Source organism: Jaculus jaculus, chromosome 9 (genome assembly GCF_020740685.1).
Source record: "Jaculus jaculus isolate mJacJac1 chromosome 9, mJacJac1.mat.Y.cur, whole genome shotgun sequence".
NCBI classification, from domain to species: domain Eukaryota; kingdom Metazoa; phylum Chordata; class Mammalia; order Rodentia; family Dipodidae; genus Jaculus; species Jaculus jaculus.
In genome coordinates, this window is record NC_059110.1 from 49,485,277 (window position 1) to 49,506,904 (window position 21,628).

General features: G+C 39.6%; 1 protein-coding gene across 12 annotated transcripts in view; it reads left to right on the plus strand.

Annotated features, from left to right (window-relative positions):
- The window catches only part of Fam184a (family with sequence similarity 184 member A), a 155,804-nt gene that overhangs the window by 51,547 nt on the left and 82,629 nt on the right, over positions 1-21,628 (plus strand). For 10 of the 12 annotated variants that reach the window (XM_045159050.1, XM_045159043.1, XM_045159047.1 and 7 more), the window contains exons 3-6: positions 690-825; positions 3,638-3,819; positions 7,962-8,159; positions 16,950-17,072. In XM_045159050.1, coding sequence (XP_045014985.1) covers positions 690-825; positions 3,638-3,819; positions 7,962-8,159; positions 16,950-17,072 — 639 coding nt within the window. The remainder of the gene's footprint in view (positions 1-689; positions 826-3,637; positions 3,820-7,961; positions 8,160-16,949; positions 17,073-21,628) is intronic. The other 2 variants (XM_045159045.1, XM_045159048.1) reach the window with 2 other exon arrangements.

The window sequence follows — 21,628 nt, forward strand, 5'->3', positions numbered from 1 at the left end:
TTATAACCCTGCATCTATTCTGTCAGCATTTCAGATGTAAAGGGCCCTAAAAGCAAAAGCATTAAACCTTGTTGGTTACTTAAGAAAGGTTTTTATTTAAATAATACACTAGTTTTTTTTTTTTTTCCCTGTAAGTGGTTTTGCAAGCAAGTGTCTTAACTGCTGAGCCTTCTCTGTGGCCCTTTGATTGCTTTTTGATATTTACTTACTTGAGAGAGAGGAGAGAAGAGAGAGAATGGGTATGCCAGGGCCTTCTACTATTGCAAATGAATTCCAGAGCATGTGCCACTTTGAGCATCTGGATTCACTGGGCACTAGGGAATTGAACCTGGGCCATCAGGCCTTGCAAGCAAGCACCCCAACCGCTGGACCATCTCACCAGCCCCTTGATTGCTTTTTAAAACTGAATTTAGGAAAAAAAAATGGCACAAGTATATAAAAATGCTAAAACTCCTACAAATTTTGTTTTATTGACACAGAAACCTCCATGGCTGCTTTTAATGTCTGTGTACCATTGGAAGGGTAGAATAGTTTCTCTAGTTGGGTCAGATGACTTGTGATAAACCAGGCTATGTCATCTCAGTTACATAGGACTTTCTAATAAGAGAAAGCTGATGCTTACAATTTAAATGAATTATTTAGCTTAGCATCATTCTTGCATTTTGATATGGCTATTTAATCTTTCTTAGGTTCTTCAGAAACAGCTTGATGTTGCCAAGGAGGGTGAAATGGCCTTACTAAGCAAGCACAAAGAAGTGGAAAGTGAGCTAGCAGCTGCCCGTGAACGTTTACAGCAGCAAGCTTCGGATCTTGTCCTCAAAGCCAGTATGTTCATCCATACCTCAGTGTAATGCTCAGCTAAAACCAGCTCTTCAATATTTGAATATTTTAGAAAGTCTTGTAAGATGTAAATTTTCTTTAATATTTTGAAATTATTACTATACTTCTGATAAAAAAAAAAACAAAACTCCAGTATCCTACCAGCAAACAAGATTGTTAGGGGTGGTGAGGCATGGGCCAGAGACACTACCCCTCTCAGCAACCTCTTTTCCAAGACTTCTCGCAGGTAAAGCTGGATCTTTGACTTTGCTTCAGAAAGGACTGTCAGAACAAGCCAAGAAGCCAAGTTATAATTTTTTAGAAGGGATTTTTAACATATGTATAAGCCTGGGGGCAGGGAGGCTAATAGAAAGGCTCTTGGAGAAAGACTAAGACATACATACCCAAGTGTGGCCATGGACTTGTCAATGGGGAGTCATACTTTACTGTATATAATAGGCATTTATAGGACTTTGGATTTTTGGGCTACTGTCTTTAAAGAGTTGCTAGGAATTTTAATGAGGTCACAGAGGGGTTTCTAAGGCATGTTGGACAGAATTCCAGCTGATAAGGTCATATCCTAGATCAAAAGAGTTGCGTGGGAAGTTAAAATGCTTTTTCTGTAAAAAATAAAATAAAGTTAGAAGTCTTATTTATGAGATTTCCCAAAAATATCCAGGAAAAGATTTAAGGCTGCATTCAAAGTTATGAATATGCATACCTTATGCATGGTTCAATGCTATTTGACTTTCTTATTTGAAAATATATACAAAAGGAATGTTATCTCTATGCATGCAGTCTTTACAACACATGGTCAGTGTGTATGGACTCTTGATCCTTAGCTTGTGGGAGGCGTCAGCCAGGCTGGAATGACCAGCTCCTTTTCCTTCCCATGTCCCTGTAATTTTCTGTTTCCATCCTGCATCAGGATGATGATGTACTTTTATTTTTAAGAATATATCCTTATAGAAAAATTAAAAATTAGCATGTAAAATCATCAAGAATCTAGTTAGGGCCTGGAGAGATGGCTTAATGGCTAAAGTGCTTGTCTTCAAAGTCAAAGGACCCACGTCAGCCAGATGCACAAGGGGGCACATGCATCTTGAGTTCATTTACAGTGGCTTGAAGTCCTGACATGCCTATTCTCTCTCTCCCTCTCTGCCTATTTCTCTCTCTCTAATAAATGAAAAATATTAAAAAATAAACTAGTTAGTTGTATAAAAATTAATCACTTTAAGAGCTTTTTGAGTACAACTGTGTATAACTTGTGTGCAGCTTTTTTATGAGGTGTGTTAGGAAACCAAGGGTCCATTCACACACCAAACTGATGCACTCCATTTCATAGCCCTTAATAATTTGAAGAGATGGCTGGGCCCAGGTCAGATTTTAAATGGAGTGTAATCTGAGAGTTTAGTGGATCCAGTGCCACTGGTTGAGTATAATGTTCAGCTTGCATCAGAATGATCTACATGCTGGGCTGTGCCCTCAAACCTTCTGATTCACAGGGTCTGGGTGGACTGTGTTTCTAGCTAGTTTTCTGATGACTCCTGTGCTGTGTGTTCAGGGTTCTTTGAGAACTCCTCCCTTAAGTGATGCTTTCTATGGGGGCTCTGTTCTCATACTTTAATACCTCTCTCCCTTTGGGTCCTTCCTTCATGCATTTTGGTATTTGATTAATTCTTTCACAACTTAGCTGTCCTTATCTGTTCTTTAGTCCCTCCTGTCAAATGAATTCATTTTCAGTTTCAACCAAACTGCTGTCTTTTACCTTTGTTCCTTGTATACAAATTCCTCCTTTCTCTTAGGGGTAGGGGGAAGACTATTAATGAGAAATATTAAAAAGGTGTAAATGACTCAGTCTGGTCCCACAGTATTAATCAGTCAGTATCTCCTCTCTTTCCTTATTAGGCCCAGGCAATTTTTACATGAACCACTCAATGAGTTGTTGCTGCTTCAACTAGTACAGCTTTCAGTTTTGTTGTTTTTTTTTAACTGACATGGCTCTACATTTAGGGAAGAGCCAGTGAAATGAAATGGACTTCTTGTAAATTTAAATTATTAATATTATGTTACTAATATTAATTATTATTGATATTATTAAATTATTAATATTGGGAAAAAGTCTTCCTATGGTAGGTACTCTTCTTTTAACAATGAGGAAGCAAAGAAAGGTATGCCCATGTAGACCATTTGCTTTACTCATCTATGAAGTGCAGTTGTGTCCTTAAAGATGAAATAAGAATTTTGGGTTCCTTGTATGCCAATGCACCAATAATTTGGGGTATTTCCAGATCCTTGTCCTATGAATTCTAAGACCAGAGGATAAGGTTCAGAAGGATTTCATTATAGCTTAAAACTTTAAGAAAAGGAAGAGAAGGGGCTTATGCCTAGAACATAAGAGAAAGGAAGCAAGAAGGAGTTCTTGCCCAGGGAATAAAGGGGTTTTGACAAGCCCACCTCAAGACTCAGATCTGGATTTCTATGGGGAGTAGCTACATGAGGAAGACCAGGTTGCTATGGGAAAAGACCAGATTTTATAGCTTTTTCAGTAATCTTAGGTTAAGGCTCAGTTTCTGTCTTCTAGGAAGGGTGCAAGCTTAATCTAAAAATCTTTCCCGAAGGATGTAACATCCAGGTTTCTTTAGTTTTGTAACATTTTCTGCTTTTAGTCAAGGAATAAAAACAGTTCACTTTTGGGGGTTCTGTTACCCTGACTGCCTAACCAATTTCTGTCTCTTATCAAAGATACACTTTTATTTTCTTTAATGCCACCAGATACCTATTTGTACATTGAAGGGACTCTCTCTTTTTGGGGTAGGTCATATTGGAATGCTTCAAGCAACTCAAATGACCCAGGAGATTACAATTAAAGATTTGGAATCAGAGAAATCAAGAGCCAATGAGAGATTATCTCAACTTGAAGAGGAGAGAGCTTTTTTGCAAAGCAGAACTCAGAGTCTGGATAAAGAGCAGAAGCAGCACATTCTGGAATTGGAAAAGGTAAACCCCACCCTGAGGAGAGAAAGCAAGTTCATCTTGCCTCTGTTCCACATCCGAAGTATTGAGAGTGCTGACTAAGAGCACCATACAGCTCTTAGTCTAGTCTAGTAGTTTCTTTTTCATTATAATTTTGAGGGAAAAATGTTACAAACACGATTATTCTATATTGTGTGTGCCTTGAAAATTTTAGGTAGCAATTCATCATATAAAAATTTAACTATTTCAACCTGTTGGAAGCCACAAACTGAAGCTCTTACTTCACTAGAATTTATATTTTTATATATTATATTAATATTTTATTCTGTTAAATATTTTTACAAATATTTATGGATCAGTTTTCCTCAACTTTCTTTATTTATTATATTATAATGTTATAATAAAATAATTTTATTATGTTTAAGTGCTGAGGACTGAACCTGGGCTTTTGTAGGTTCTATAAAAATGCTTAACCACAGAACTACATTCTCAGGCCACCTTTTTTTTTCCTTTTACTCTTTTGAGGCCCAGGCTAGTCTTGAACTTGTGACCCTCTTGTTTCAGCCTGCTGAGTAGCTGGGATATGGGTCTACAACATGAGGTCTTGGAAATTAAAAAACACACACACACACACACACACACACACACACACACACACACACAAATTTACTTATTTCTGAGAGAGATAGAGATAGAGATAGAGAGAGAGAGAGAGAGAGAGAGAGAGAATGTGGACATGCCAGGGCCTCCAGCCACTGCAAATGAAATCCAAATGCATATGCCTCCTTGCACATCTGGCTTATGGGGGTATTGGGGAATTGAACCTGGGTCCTTAGGCTTTGCAGGTTTTGCAGTCAGCTTCCCATTGCTGGTAGAAATCACCCAACCAAGAGCAGCTCGTGGGGAAAAAAAGAGGTTTATTTTTGGCTTACAGGCTCGAGGAGGATGCTCCAGGATGGCAGGGAAAACGATAGCTTGAGCAGAGGGTAGATATCACCCCCTGGCCAACACAAGGTGGACCATAGCAACAGGAGAGTGTGCCAAACATTGGCAAGGGGAAACTGGCTATAACTCCCATAAGGTTGCCCCCAACAATGCACTGCCCCCCCAGGAGGTGTTAATTCCCAAATTTCCATCAGCTGGGAACCTAGCATTCAGAACACCTAAGTTTATGGGAGAAACCTGAATCAAAACACCACAGCAGGCAAGCATCTTAACCACTAAGCCATTATCTCCAGCCGAAGGTCTTGGAACTTTTAATGAAAGTAAAAAAAGACAAAAGTTTGACATTCTGAAAATTTATATATGAATACAGTGATTTTCTAAGTTAAACAAGTAGCACATGGCTGGGACAGGGACCGCTGTGTGCTCATCACATTCTTTCATACAGAGCCACAATGTCACTTCTCCCACAAAACCAAGTGTGAGTGTTGATCATCCTTTCTTCTTCCCTCAGAAACTACATATATTGAAAAATGTGTGATCTTGCTTCTTGCTCACTCTCTACTCCTAACCCTGGTGTTAGTTTCTCCATCATCATTCTATAGAATGTTTGCCAGAGTGTGCCCCCACCCCCACATGTGACCAAGTTGGTGGATCTTACCTTACTATTGTGCCTTCTCTTGCTGGTTAACAGTTTTTCCTTTTCTTGGTATTTCACATGTTCCCATGCCCTTCTAGTCTTACTTGAAAGTTTCCCACATATCATTCATTTCATTCCGCTCATTCATTTCAGGAACATCAAGGGTCACTTGTGCAATGATACTTGCAAAATCTGTAGGTATAAGCCAGGTCTTTTTCCTTGACTTGAGTTATGTATATCTAACTTTCTACTCAGTGTCTCCATTTATGGTTTCCACAAACAAGTCAACATGTACAAATTCTTCTCCTTGAACATACTCTGTTGTTGCACTCATTAGGCACTATTCTTTATGTAGTTTCTTCAGCCTTTTTATCTAAGTCCTGTTGGTTGTGTTCCCCTTGTATATTTTTATTTCATCTTCCCCTCTTCATAACAACCACAGAATCTTCCATTGCTTGCCTTGATGGGAGTCACAGCTTTTTAACTGCCTGTGTTAGTCAGGGTTCTTTAGATGAACAGAACTGGTAGAATGAATTGTATTAAAAAGGGAATTTATTAGCCTAGCTTATGGCAGCCCAACAATAGAAGTCTGCAGGCTTGAGAGTCAAAGGAACCCGGTAGCTGCTCAGTCCATGTGGCTGGATGCCTCAGCAGTCCCAATCGTGCTGATGTCCTGAAGGCTTCCTGAGAGCCATTGGTCTTCAGTCTATGTTAGAAGGCTGAAGAAACTTGGTTCCGATGCCAAAAACAGATAGCCTAACAGCATAACCGAATGTACAAATTGAAGGCACTCACCAACAAGTAGTAGCAGCAGCCAAGTGGGAGGAAGGGGCTCTTTCCTCTCAGGGCTTCTTCACATCCCCGTGCCCCCACCCCCCACACACATATAGAAGTAGGGCTACCCACTCTGGAGGAAGGACCTCCTTCAGTCAGTCTTTCCTGGAAGCAGCCTCAAAGACCTGTCCAAGAGGAATATCTGTGGATTCTAATCAGACCAACTTGACAATAGAACTTAACCATCACATTGTCCTTCCTACCTTTGTTCAGCTCACTAGCTAGCCTGTTGCTAAGATAATTGCTTTTTTGAAATATGTGTGTAAATTTTGGTGATTTCTCATTCCTTTCAGAATGAAAAACATTCAAAGGGGAAAGTGGGGGGGGGGAGCGAATTACCATGGGATTTTTTTTATAGTCATGGAAAATGCTAATAAAAATTAAAAATAAATTAAAAAAAAAACAGTCTTGAATATCAAAGGCTCTTGCCAATTTCTGAGCCTCATCACTGTTCTCTCACTTCTGTATCCTACATTCTGTCCACATGACTTAGCTACTAGACCTCCTGTCTGTTCCACGTTGCCACTTCTCAGTGCTCAAAATGCTGGAAGATAGTAAAATGGTTGAGTCCATGCTTTTGACAACAGTCTAGATTGAACATTTTCTCACCAATGACTGCCTTCTGAAATTATTGTAACAATTAAATGAGAGAACATGTCATCACCAGTTCTGTATTTCTGTACTTCATAAATTCTCATTCATTGACTATCATTCTCTCCCTTACTTTCTCTCTCTTTCTCTTCACCCCATTCAGGTCCTTTCGCATATACTCCAGCATCATATCCCCACCCCTTTAAAGAACTTGTAAAACTATGTTGCATTGCTTTTTGACTTTCTTCCATTGCTAGACTGAGAGTACTTAAAAGGTACATAGCGTTCTGGAAATATCAACCAGAAACCCGAAGACACACCCATGGATCACTGTGCAAGAGACACAGTGAGCTCAGACACACACCTCCCAGCAGGTTGCTCAGGGCACCCACAGGGACATTCAGGACACATAGAGCTCAAGGACACTACAGAGTAGAAGCACAGGCCATTAATGGCTGGACTCCTCTGTCTGTACTGTCCTATATCTCCACATCACAGAAAAAAATGTTTGAGGTAAAGCTTTGAAGTGCCTGAATATAAAAAGTACTGTTTTCCTTTTTTAAAAAGGGATGCATAGGGCTGGAGAGATGGCTTAGCGGTTAAGCGCTTGCCTGTGAAGCCTAAGGACCCCTGTTCGAGGCTCAATTCCCCAGGACCCACATTAGCCAGATGCACAAGGGGGTGCACGCATCTGGAGTTCATTTGCAGTGGCTGGAGGCCCTGGCGCGCCTATTCTCGCTCTCTCTATCTCTATCTGCCTATTTCTCTCTCTGTTGCTCTCAAATAAATAAATAAAATAAAATAAAGGGATGCATAATGGGTACTCTGAATTGTGTTGAATTACATCATTTAAATGGGTCAGTGGACAAGCCATTTTGTATACCACTTTATCTTTTAAACTCATAGGTGACCATTTCACTTTTGGTTCTAATGCAATAGCAGTCTGCACCATTTTTTGCTTACTTTCTTTTGCTTCAGCTGTTTTATCACCTTCTGAGAACACCAGTGATCTGTTACCAGGTTTCAAAGTCTCAACCCTATAGCAATCAGCTTGTCCCTGTTACAAATGTATAAAGTATTCTGATACTAGCAGTAGTAACAAAAAAAACAAACAAACCCACAGATGCCAGTTTGTGACGTTCATTTGTTTTAATTCAAGAAAGTAAATGAAGCAAAGAGAACTCAACAAGAATACTATGAAATGGAGCTTAAAAACTTGCAAAATAGATTGGAAGTAGAAGTAGCTAAGTTAAATGAGGCCCATTCTAAGACTTTAGAAGAATTAGCCTGGAAGCACCATATGGCAATTGAGGCTGTCCACAGCAATGCAAGTAGAGATAAGAAAAAACTACAAATGGTGAGTAAACATTTAATTTATTATTACATTTTAAACTGAGAAGATTTTGGTCTGATCCAACATGACTTAAGTTGTAGAAGAATAATTTGTTTCATTTTTAAAATTTTTTTTAACTTGTTTCATTTTGATGTTTTGTAATAATTCTTTAAAACATGCATTGGATTAAGTAGTAGCATACATGAAGATGAAAGTTCTCTTGTTTTCTTCAGATAGGGTCTCACTATGGAGCCCAGGATGGCCTCAAACTTGAGGTAATCCCCTTGCCTTAGACTCCCAAATCCATATACCACCAAGTTCCTGGCATGAGGACTGGGGAGATAGCTCAGTTGGTAATGTGCTTGCCAACAAACATGAAGGTTTGGATTTCATCTCCAGAACTTGTATAAGTGCCAGACAAGGTGGCATGTGTCTGCATCACCTTCCCTAAGGAGGCGAAGTCAGGAGGATCTCTGGAGCTAGCTGGCCAGAGTCCAGTGAGAGACCCTCCCTTAAAAAGAGGTGAATAGTGGTCCTGAGAATGACACCTGAGGTTGTCCTGTCACCTCCACACATACATGTACACAAGTGCATGCACACCCATACCCACACACATAAGAACATGCACACACACACAAATGCAAAACAAAAACAACAGCATCAAAAGAAAGTTACTGATATGAGACTCAGTTTATTGAATGTATGTGAGGTTGATGGTTGATGTCTCTACCTCAAGCCAGAGCAGAAATTGTGATCTTTCTTTTCATGAGAATGTTGATGACTGCACTCCTCATGAAGCCTTGGCTCACAAAAACTTATATTCATAGTTTTCTTCCCTGGGAAAATTATTTGTTTGTAGGTGTTTCTTTCTTTCTTTTTTCCTTAGTGAAATAATAAGCTTCTGTTAATGGTACTGTATGACAGAGTATTTCACAGTAGATCTGGCCAACATAGGCCTTACACTGAACACCACCAACTACATGAGCTTGTCCCCTAGAAGTTATGTTTTTGCTCCTCCTCTGATAGAAGGAGGATACAGTCTGTCCTCTAGTATTCCTATAAGGATCAGAATGAGGAATAGTGTTGAGTCCCAAGACATGATCTAGCATGTGATGATGAATAATGTTACTTATTAGTGTTCTTTTACCATGTGCTAGATACTGCAGTCATATTTTACATTTAATACTTGTGATTGAAATTGGTCTGATTGCTACACTGCTTTTACTACACAGATCAGTAAGGTCTTGAACTCAAGTATCAAGTCTGTATAGTTACTGTTATGTATTTGTATAATCAGAGACTAATGTTAAAGATGAACTAATTATGAAGATCACAATTGACATTTTCTTTGTGACAGCCCACCATTCCAGGACTGGTTTGCATTGCACTCACTGTGTGCTGTGTGTACACATGCTTAATGATTGAATATATGTGCAAGTGCTGAGGGTTTAGAGATAAAAGTACAGAATGCTAACTATTGCTGCTATAAATTTCTTTCCTAGCTACCTTATGTTATTTTTTTTCATTTCTATGTATATTTTTAACTCAGTTTTCACCTTGCTAATTGGAACATTGAATTTGCTGGTGCCCTGTCTTTAGGTTAAGCCTTAGTGTCTTTATTTCATTAGTTTACTGTTAATCTACCCTTTACCTCATAAATTTAGTTCTCAAACAACTTAAAATCTCACTTTATCCCACTTAACATTTCTTAAAATTTGTTAAAAATATATGGTTGCTCTAGGCAGATGACTTGAAGTTACCTATGTGCAAACATATTTAAAAGCTCTATGGGGGGTGACTTCCGGTTAAGATGGCGGCGTAGGTACCACGCCAAAGCAGCCTAGGGGGGAAAAAGACCAAAAAAACTCAGCAAAATACACACTTTTACTAAAAAGTGAGGTGTATAGGAAATTGAGGCGGCAGCAGGGAAGTAGAAGAGTTATAGAGCATCCAGAGCCTGCACAGGCGGGAAAAGCGGCTCCGGCAGCTCGGCCAACCGCCGCAGCTGCGGCGCAGCAGAAAGCTGCCAGACTCTCGGCTCGAGCCGCAGGAAAAGCCAGGTGCAGGATTTTCCCCTCACACCGCGCTCTCCGCAACTTGGAAACGTGAGGGGAGAGCGGCAGTGAGCAGCGGAGGAGCAGACCGTGAGGTAGAAGAACACGTGGAACAGCGAGAGACCAGAGCAGCCGCGGCTCCCTCCCCTCCCCCACCGCCTGAACCCAGCTCCAGCGAACAGAGCAGCGGCCCGGGACCCGGCCACACCAACTTGGGCTGACAGCGGGACCCAAGCAGGAGCAGAGTTCGGCAGCAACTTCAGCGGCTCCAGCACCGGTACCAGCTGCCCCAGCCGCCGCGGACCCAGGAGCAGCAGCGGCGGCAAATCCTGCAGCAGCGGCTTCCGGGGGGAGCAGCGGCGGTGGACACGGCAGCGGCAGCTTCAGCAGCGGTGGTGGCTCTGGCGGTGGCAGCTACGGCAGCAGCAGAGGCAGCAGCAGCGGCTTGGTTTGCCCCATAGGAAAAGCAAGTGCCCAGCTCCAGAAATCAGAACAGCAGCCCGAAGACCCAGGCAGCAACTTGACTGAGACCAAAATCACCCAAGGTAACTGGGATTGCACCAGGGAAGGGTCTCACTTGGTCCCAAGCTGACTTGGATACTTCAACAGACCAGAAATCTAAACCTCTTTGTTGATAGATGATCTGGTCATTATAATAACTACTCTTGCATACATACTCGGGGCTGTTTTTGATTGAATGTGTACAGTGTTTACTTAAATTTTAGAATCTACCTGTATTTTATTCCACTCAGCCTGCTTGAATACTCCTATAGCAGGGAAACTCAACCCCTAAGAACATCTTTGTAGATACTCTGAGAGTCTTAAGAGCCACACCTAACACCTTAAGTTCCTACCCTGAAAATATATTACATCAAATCAATTAATACAGCTAAGAATACACAGCTAGCTAGAAAATCCAAGCATTAACTTAATCCAAGATGCAAAAATATATACATTATAACACAAGAAACACTAAAAAGCAAGACGATATAAATCCACCTAAAAGTATTAATGCATCAGAAATGTCCTCCAGTGAGAAAGAGTTAGAGGAAATGCCTGAGAAAGAGTTCAAAAGAATGATTATAAATATGCTCAAAGAGGTCAAAGAACACATGAAAACAATCAAAGAAGAAATCAAAGAGGAAATCAAAGAAGAGGCAGGACACCAATTTAATGAAATAAAGAAGGCAATACAAGACATAAATAGGGAAATAGAAATAATAAAGAAAAACCAGTCAGAATTGCTAGCAATGAAGAACACAGTTAATGAAATAAACTCTGTAGAAAATCTCACCAGTAGGATGGATGAGGGAGAGGACAGAATATCTAAGTAAGAAGACGAGGTGGCAGACCTAATGCAGTCCAACAAAGAGAAAGACAAACTTATAGAAAAGTATGAGTGGGAATTTCAAGATATTCGGGACACTATGAAAAGATCCAATATAAGAATTCAGGGCATAGTAGAAGGAGAAGAACTCCACTCCAGAGGCATAGTAGGCATCTTCAACAAAATCATAGAGGAAAATTTCCCCCAAATTGGGAAAGAGGTGCCAATACAGATACAGGAAGCCTTTAGAACCCCAGCCAGACAAAACCCAGAAAGAACCTCTCCTCACCATATTATAATCAAACTTCCAAACACACACACCAAAGAAAAAATATTGAAAGCAGTTAGAGAGAAAAATCAAGTTACCTACAAAAGCAAGCCCATCAGGATTACAGCAGATTATTCAACACAAACTTTTATGGCAGAAGGGCTTGGAGTGATATATTCCAAGTTGTGAAAGATAACAACTGTCAACCAAGGTTACTTTATCCTGCAAAGTTATCCATTCAGATAGATGGAGAAATAAAGACATTCCATGACAATAGCAGGTTAAAGGAGTATTTGAAGACAAAACCAGCTCTACAGAAAATACTTGATAGAATCCTCCATGCTGAAGAAAAGGAAAAGCACACATACAAGGAACCTAGAAAAAACAAGCAATACTCAAATACCAGTTACCAGAAGAGAGCACAGGAAGAACCAATAACACACACACACACAAAAATGGCAAACATAAATACACACCTTTCAATCATATCTCTTAATATCAACAGTCTCAATGCCCCAACGAAAAGACATAGATTTGTAGATGGGTTAAAAAGCAGGATCCTACAATTTGTTGTCTCCAAGAAACTCACCTTTCTACAAAGGATAGACATTATCTTAGGGTGAAAGGTTGGAAAACGGTGTTTCAAGCAAATGGGCCTAGAAAACAAGCAGGGGTTGCTATCCTAATATCAGACAGGGTAGACTTTAGTCCAAGTTAGTCAAGAAAGATAAGGAAGGTCACTTTATATTGGTTAAGGGCACACTCCAACAGGAGGACATTACAATCCTAAACACATACGCACCTAACATGGGGGCTCCCAAATTCGTCAAACAAACACTATTAGAACTAAGGTCACAGATAACACCAAACACAGTGGTGGTGGGTGACTTTAACACCCCACTCTCATCAATTGACAGGTCATCCAGGGAAAGAATAAACAGAGAGGCATCTGAACTAAATCAGGTCATAGAAGGAATGGACCTAACAGATATATACAGGACATTTCATCCAAAGACTTCAGAATATACATTCTTTTCAGCAGCACATGGAACATTCTCTAAAATAGACCATATATTAGGACACAAAGCAAATCTTAACAAATTCAGGAAAATTGAAATAATTCCTTGCATTCTATCTGACCACAGTGGAATTAAACTACAAATCAGTAGCAAGAAAGGCTATAGAGCATACACAAAATCATGGAAACTAAACAATACACTACTAAATGATGAGTGGGTCAATGAAGAAATCAAAAAGGAAATCAAAAAATTTATAGAGTCAAATGATAATGAGAACACAACATACCAAAATCTCTGGGACACAATGAAGGCAGTTCTAAGAGGTCAATTTATATCCTTAAGTGCCTATGTTATAAAATTAGAAAGGTCACAAGTAAACGACCTAATGCTTCGCCTTAAAGCCTTGGAAAAAGAAGAACAACGCAAACCAAAAATTAGTGGACGGGAAGAAATAATAAAGATTAGAGCAGAAATTAATGAAATAGAAACAAAAAGAACAATCCAAAGAATTAATGAAACAAAGAGTTGGTTCTTTGAAAGGATAAACAAGATTGATAAACCCTTAGCAAATCTGACCAAAAGAAAGAGAGAAGAGACACAAATTAATAAAATCAGAGATGAACAAGGTAACATCACAACAGATTCCAGAGAAATTCAAAAAATCATTGGGACATACTATAAAAGCATATACTCCACAAAGCATGAAAATCTGAGAGAAATGGATGATTTCCTTGATCTATATGACCTACCTATATTAAATCAAAATGAGATTAATCACTTAAATAGACCTATGACAAACATGGAGATCTGAACAGTTATCAATAATCTCCCAACTAAAAAAAGCCCAGGCCCGGATGGATTCACTGCTGAATTTTACCAGACTTTTAAGGAAGAGCTAACACCATTGCTTCTTAAGCTTTTCCAGGAAACAGAAAAAGAAGGAATTCTACCAAACTCCTTCTATGAGGCCAGCATCACCCTGATACCAAAACCAGGCAAAGATAGAACAAAAAAAGAAAATTACAGACCAATCTCCCTCATGAACATAGATGCAAAAATTCTCAACAAAATATTGGCAAACAGAATACAAGAGTATATCAAAAAGATCATTCACCCTGACCAAGTAGGCTTTATCCCAGAGATGCAGAGAGATGCAGGGATGGTACAACATACACAAATCTATAAATGTAATACATTACATAAACGGGTTGACGGACAAAAATCACATGATCATCTCATTAGATGCAGAGAAAGCATTTGACAAAATCCAACATCCCTTCATGATAAAAGTCCTACAGAGACTGGGAATAGAAGGAACATATCTCAATATAATAAAGGCTATTTATGACAAGCCTACAGCCAACATATTACTAAATGGGGAAAAACTGGAAGCTTTTCCACTAAAATCAGGAACAAGACAAGGGTGTCCACTGTCCCCACTTCTATTTAATATAGTTTTAGAAGTCTTAGCCATAGCAATAAGGCAAGAGACACACCAAAAGGGATACAATTAGGAAAGGAAGAAATCAAGTTATCATTATTTGCAGATGACATGATTCTATACATAAAGGACCCTAAAGACTCTACTAGCAAGCTGTTAGAGCTGATCAAAACCTACAGCAATGTAGCAGGATACAAAATAAATACACAGAAATCAGTAGCCTTCATATATGCTAACAACAAACACACAGAGGATGAAATCAGAGAATCACTCCCATTCACAATTGCATCAAAAAAAATAAAGTATCTTGGAATAAACCTAACCAAGGAAGTAAAGAATCTCTACAATGAGAACTTTAAAACACTCAAGCGAGAAATTGCAGAAGACACTAGAAAGTGGAGAAACATCCCTTGTTCCTGGATTGGAAGAATCAATATTGTGAAAACGGCAATCTTACCTAAAGCAATCTACACATTTAATGCAATCCCTATCAAAATTCCAAAGGCTTTCTTCATGGAAATAGAAAAAACAATCCAAAAATTCATTTGGAATCAGAAAAAACCTCAAATATCTAAAATAATACTGAGCAACAAAAAAGAGGCTGGTGGTATCACCATACCTGATTTTAACCTATACTACAGAGCCATAGTAACAAAAACAGCATGGTACTGGCACAAAAACAGACATGTAGATCAGTGGAACAGAATAGAGGACCCAGATGTAAGCCCAAGTAGCTATAGCCACCTGATATTCGATAAAAATGCCAAAAATACTCATTGGAGAAGAGACAGCCTCTTCAGCAAATGGTGTTTTGAAAACTGGATATATATCTGCAGAAAGATGAAAATAGATTCTTCTCTCTCGCCATGCACAAGAATTAAGTCCAAATGGATTAAAGACCTTAACATCAGACCGGAAACTCTGAAACTGTTTCAGGAAAAAGTAGGGGAAACCCTTCAACATATTGGTCTTGACAAAGACTTTCTGAATACAACCCCAATTGCTCAGGCAATAAAACCACAGATTAACCACTGGGACCTCATGAAATTACAAAGATTTTGCACCGCAAAGGACACAGTGAAGAAAGCAAAGAGGCAACCTACAGAATGGGAAAAAATCTTCGCCAGCTACATATCTGATAGAGGATTAATATCTAGGATATACAAGGAACTCAAAAAGTTAAATAATAAGGAATCAAACAAGCCAATCGAAAAATGGGCTATGGAGCTAAATAGAGAGTTCTCAAAGGAAGAAATACGAATGGCATATAAGCATCTAAAAAAATGTTCTACGTCACTAGTCATCAGGGAAATGCAGATTAAAACTACATTGAGATTCCATCTCACTCCTGTCAGATTGGCCACCATCATGAAAACAAATGATCATAAATGTTGGCGGGGATGTGGAAAAAAAGGAACCCTTCTGCACTGCTGGTGGGAATGCAATCTGGTCCAGCCATTGTGGAAAACAGTGTGGAGGTTCCTAAAACAGCTAGAGAATGATCTACCATATGACCCAGCTATAGCGCTCCTAGGCATATATCCAAAGGACTCATCTCATTTCCTTAGAAGTACGTGCTCAACCATGTTTATTGCTGCTCAATTTATAATAGCTGGGAAATGGAACCAGCCTAGATGTCCCTCAACAGATGAGTGGATATTGAAGATGTGGTACATTTATACAATGGAGTTCTAGTCAGCGGTAAAGAAAAATGAAGTTATGAAATTTGCAGAAAAATGGATGGACCTGGAAAGTATTATACTAAGTCAGGTAACCCAGGCCCAGAAAGCCAAGCGCCACATGCTCTCTCTCATATGTGGATCCTAGCTACAGATGACTGGGCTTCTGCGTGAGAATGAAAATACTTAGTAGCAATGGCCAGTAAGTTGAAAAGGAGACATAAAGGGTGGAGAAAGGAAGGGAGGAGGATACTTGATAGGTTGCTATTGTATATATGTAATTACAATGATTGTAATGGGGAGGTAATATGATGGAGAATGGAATTTCAAACGGGAAAGTTTGGGGGTGGGGAGGGAGGGAATTACCATGGGATATATCTTATAATCATGGAAAATGTTAATAAAAATAAAATAAATAAATAAATAAATAAAAGCTCTATGGGGGCTGGAGAGATAGCTTAGCAGTTAAGCACTTACCTGTTAAGTCTGAGGACCCCGGTTCAAGGCTCAATTCCCCAGTACCCACCTAAGCCAGATGTAGGAGGTGGCACATACATCTGGAGTTCGTTTACAGTGGCTGGAGGCCCTGGTGCACCCATTCTGTCTGCATCTTTATCTCTGTCACTGTCAAAAAAATAAATAAAAATAAACAAAAATTAAAAGCTCCATGAAAACCTTATTTGTATGTGTGGTCTTGAGTGTCTGTACAAGTGTGTGTAGGCCAGAGGCTGATGTCAGGTGTCTTCCTTGGTTGCTGTCCACCTTACTTACTGAGCTTCACTCGTTTTAACCTGGACATCACCAGTTGTCTAGTCTAGCTGAACTCCCTGTCTACCACCTGTCTGTTCAGAATGCTGCCTGCCACCTATTCATGTTGGTGCTGGGGATGTGAACTTGGGTCTTCATCCTTGCTCAGCAGTGCTTTATCCACTGAGTCATCTCCTAGCCCCAAAATAGCCTTTCTTGGAGTCTTCCAAATAGGTATATTTTGCAACCTTTGTAATTTTTAAAAATTTCTTTTTTAAGGAATTGGAAGAACAATATAACAAAGAGAAACTAAGCCTGGAAGAGGACAAACATCAACTTCAGCTAGAACTAGAGAACCTGAAGGAAGAACTGGAAAGCAAGCTGGAGTCAGCCAATCAAGAGGCAAGAGTTTATAGGCCTATCACCTTGTTCCATTGTGTGTCTCTTACTAGTAATGTAATCTGGTGACACTGCATAGGTAGGTGAGCCTTAGTGAAAGGTATCTTAATAGAACAAGAATGATCAATTGATGCTGAAGTTTTTAATAACACTTTGGTTATATCCCACTAAGTAGAAATGGGCTGTCAAAAGCATGAAACTAAGGTGGGAAAAGCAACACCAACAAGATTGTCTCCTTACTAACAAAAAGAAAGCAGAAACAGAATCTCTGATTTTTTTTTCCTCTCATAATAGAAGCGTAGTCTTTTCTACTTGTATCCATGTTAAAGAGAGAACTTTATAAGTTCTAAATGTACAGCTTGTCATCTAAAATACATTTTAAATGTATATGACAATATCATGTAGCCTAGGAAAGAAGAAACCAAGAATACGATACAATAAAAATGTTACCAGTCAAGAAATTGTTAGTCAAATAAGTATAAAGACCTTTTTAAAATCATGAGATTAGTTCTTTCAGTTTCTTGCCTTGGTTAAGACTGTGCACTTAAATCTCTTCCTGATATCTACTTTCCTGTCTTTCTAGCTCACTCTTCATTTGGCTTCTTGGTGGAAACTTTCTCAAAATCAGTTCATGTCTTGACACTTCTCTCAGCTCTTTCTACTTCCCAGGTATTGTCTTTCTCCACAGAAGCTTCAGCAAAATTCATGAGTGCCCTGAGCAAGTTCTAGTCTGAACTCAATACTCTTGAGTTATTTTTAAACATCTGTCCAAGGAAAGGACCAAGACCCCCTCCCCCCATGGAAATGATAGACATAAACCCATTACTGCTATTTTTCCAGCCTGTCTTCTGCTGTTTTAGCTAATCCAGTGCTGGCTTAACAGTTGCACCCCTCTCTTACCAGCACCCCATCCTTGTAGTCACCATGCTCTCATTAGAAGGCACTTTAGTGACCATCTTTTTCTCATGCAGGCCCCCTAGGCTTCCTCTCTCAAGTCTAAATGGTCTCTTTAATTGTTCCTCCAACCTACATACGGCTATTTCGCTGAGAAGAATCCAATAGATATGTAACTTACTGTCCTTTGGGCTACATTTTCAGTTATGTGGTAGTGTCCTGGTAATGCTTTGGTTCCACTTTAGAACTGCCTGCTCCCCCAGAATCTGTGGCGTTCATTGCGCCCTGTGCTTCTGCTTCCCCTGCCATCAGTGGTACTTTCTCTGCCATGATTTGCTGACTGGGATCTCTAGAGGCAATAAACATTCTTATTTTGCTTCCTGACCATAAAGAATGTCAGCATTCCTACTAGTCAAGACATAGAGTTTTGTTCTGTAAATATTTTTACTAGCTCAGGGAAATTTTAATCTTAGTTTCCTAATTTAAAATAATTCTGAATAGGTGTTGGGTTTGCTGAACCTATTAAGATCATACATTTTTTCTTCAGTTTACATAATGTGATATATTATGTAATCAATTTATCATATTAATTCAACCTTGAATTTCTGCAAAAGGTTCTAACCAGTCATGTATATTATCTTCATAATATAATAGTATTCAGCTTGCTAATATTTGCTTTAGTATTCTTGGGACTTTGTTTGAGTGATATAGCTTTCTACTTCCTGTTTCCTGTTATCACCCTTCTCTGTGTTTTTCCTGTCAAGGTTACCCTAGCCTTATGAGGTTAAGTAGGACATGGCCTTCTGTCCTGTGAAAATGCTGTGTGAGATCAAAAGCTATTTTTAAAAAATATTTTTTTAGGCAGGTGAGGTGGTGCATGCCTTTAATCCCAGCACTTGGGAGACAGAGGTAGGAGGATCACTGTGAGTTCGAGGCCACTCTGAGTCTATGTAGTGGGTTCCAGGTCAGCCTGGGCTACAGTGAGACCCTACCTCAAAAAAACATATATATATATATATATATATATATACACACACATACATACATACATACATACATACACATACATATACATACATATACACACTCATATTTGTATATATATCTATCTATAGGTTTATATATGTGTATGTTTATGTGTATGTGTATGTATGTGTGTGTGTATGTATATGTATGTATGTATGTATGTGTGTGTATGTGTATGTATATATATATATATATATATATATATATATATTTTATATATATTTCATCAGAGTGGGGTAGAGGGAGAAAGGGAAAGTATGGGCATGCCAGCCACTTCAAACGAACTCCAGATGCATGCACCACCCTGTGCACCCATCTGGCTTTACATGGGAATCAAACTCAGGAACTTAAGCTTTTCAGGAAAGTGCCTTAACTGTTAAGCCATCTCTCTAGTCCCAATGAAAGCACTTAAAAAATATTTTTTTATTTGTTTATCTATTTATTAGAGAGAAAGAATCAGAGAGAGAGAGAATTGGGTATATCTGGGCCTCTAACTACTGCACATCAACTCCAGATGTATGTGCTACCTTATACATTTGGTTTAAGTGGGTACTGGGGAATCAAAACCTGTGTCCTTTGGCTTTGCTTGTAAGTGCCTTAACTTCTAAGCCATCTCTTTAGCCCAATGAAAGCAATTTTTAAACCTTGTTTATGCTTTGTGAACCAGACATAAGCAAAGCTTGGTGTTCTGAGTTACTCAGTGTAATAAAGACTGCATGCCTGTCATTAACATCAAGATCTTAAATTATCCACATCTTCTGTATTCTTTCTGACATTTAGCTTTATGCTCTCTTAGTTGTTAAAAACTAGTACAATGACTTAGAGACAATGCTTGAATTCTCAGATAATTGAAATGTCTAGAGTCACTGATTGATACTAAAACTGCATATTCATCTTTATGATTTTGAATATTAAAAAATAAACATTCAGAAAATATTGTTAGTGTTTTACTTTTATAATTTATATGTGTATACATTTGAATGTAGCTATAATCCATCTTCATGCACAATGAGTTGGTTTTATAAAAACTAATGTCATAAAATTTCCATCGATTTTATTTATATGTTAGAGATTTTAAAAATGTTTTAAACATTTTTATTTATTTATTAGAGAGAGAGAGAGAGAGAGAGAGAGAGAGAGAGATGCAGACAGACAGAGAATGGTCATATTAGGGCCTCTACTCGCTGCAAACGAACTCCTGTGTCACCATGTGCATCTGGCTTTATGTGGGTCCTGGGGAATCGAACCTGGGTCCTTTGTAGGTAACCACCTGAACTCTCCAGTCCCAACAGATTTTAATTATTTATTTGATTATCTTTTTTTTTTTCTTTCTTTCCCTGTTGAGGTGCTAGAGTTCAAACCCAGGCCTTGGTGCTTAACTACTGAGGTACATTTCCAGCTGTTCATATGATATCTATCAAATATTTTTGCTACCGTTGCTTGGATAATTTTTTGATAAGTCTCTGGGGGAAAGCTGGCTAGCTAGACTATTTGACTCAGTAAGTCCTGGATTAAAGTGAGAGACCCTCCCACAGTAAATAAGGTGTAGAATGATTGAGGAAGACGGTCAGTGTTCATCTTTGGCCTCCACACGCATGCATGAATGCATGCACACACACCCTTACACACATGCCCTTGTACATATGTGGACATAAAAAACATGCACACACATACTACATACACATTAAGAAAAGGAAACAGGTAGGCCCCAACTCCAAGACTGGGTCCCCAACTCAAAGACCCCCTGCTCCAGAGGGTACATGTGCAGAGTGAATAGGCCACAGCTCCTGGTTTGTTCCCCAACTCCTAGCTCCCTGGTCCTGGTACCCCTGATCCTAGTTTGGCACCCCATGTGCAAGCTGCACCTTCCTTATGGAATGGCTCCTGGGTCCCCAACTCCCAGATCGCCTGCACCTGAGGGTGTGTATGCAGAGAACTCAGTACCCCTATGGCGTGGGGCTGCCTGGAGTCTGCATGCATGCTGTGGAAGTAGGCCCTTGCTCCACATTCCTGATTGAAAGGCCCCTGAGTCCCCAACTGCTGATCCCCTGGTCCTGAGGTTGCTCCCACAGAATGAGTAGGCTAGAGCTCCCTGTTCATTCTCCACCTCCCAGTTCTTTGGTCTCAGCACCCCTGCTGCTGGCTTGGGGTGGCCTGGACCCTCCTTTTGTGGTACAGAATTAGGTCTTTTGCTTCAGGTTCCTGATTGACTGGCCTCTGGGTCCCCAAATCTGTTTCCCTGAGCCAGAGGGTGCATGGGCCACTTTGGGAGCTGCCCTCTTGCCCCTGGCTACCCAGCTTCTTGGCTCCAGGTTCCCCAGTCTGCACAAGTGGAGTGAGTGGCCTGGGCTCCCAGTTCCCCAGCTACCTTGGATGTACTTGCACACCTAGCACAAGGGGAAATATGGGATACCTTAAAATGACCAAATATCTGGATCATGGGTGTACCAGAGAGGAAATCCAGGTCAGAGGCATAAAGAATATATTAAAAAAATTGTTGAAGAAAATTTTCCTAATATCTCAAAACAGACACCCATCCAGATACAAGTAGCTCACAGAACAGAGGACCAAAGAAGAAACTCTCCAAGGTACATCATAGTTAAAACTCTTAACAACGAAAACAAAGAGAGAGTGCTAAA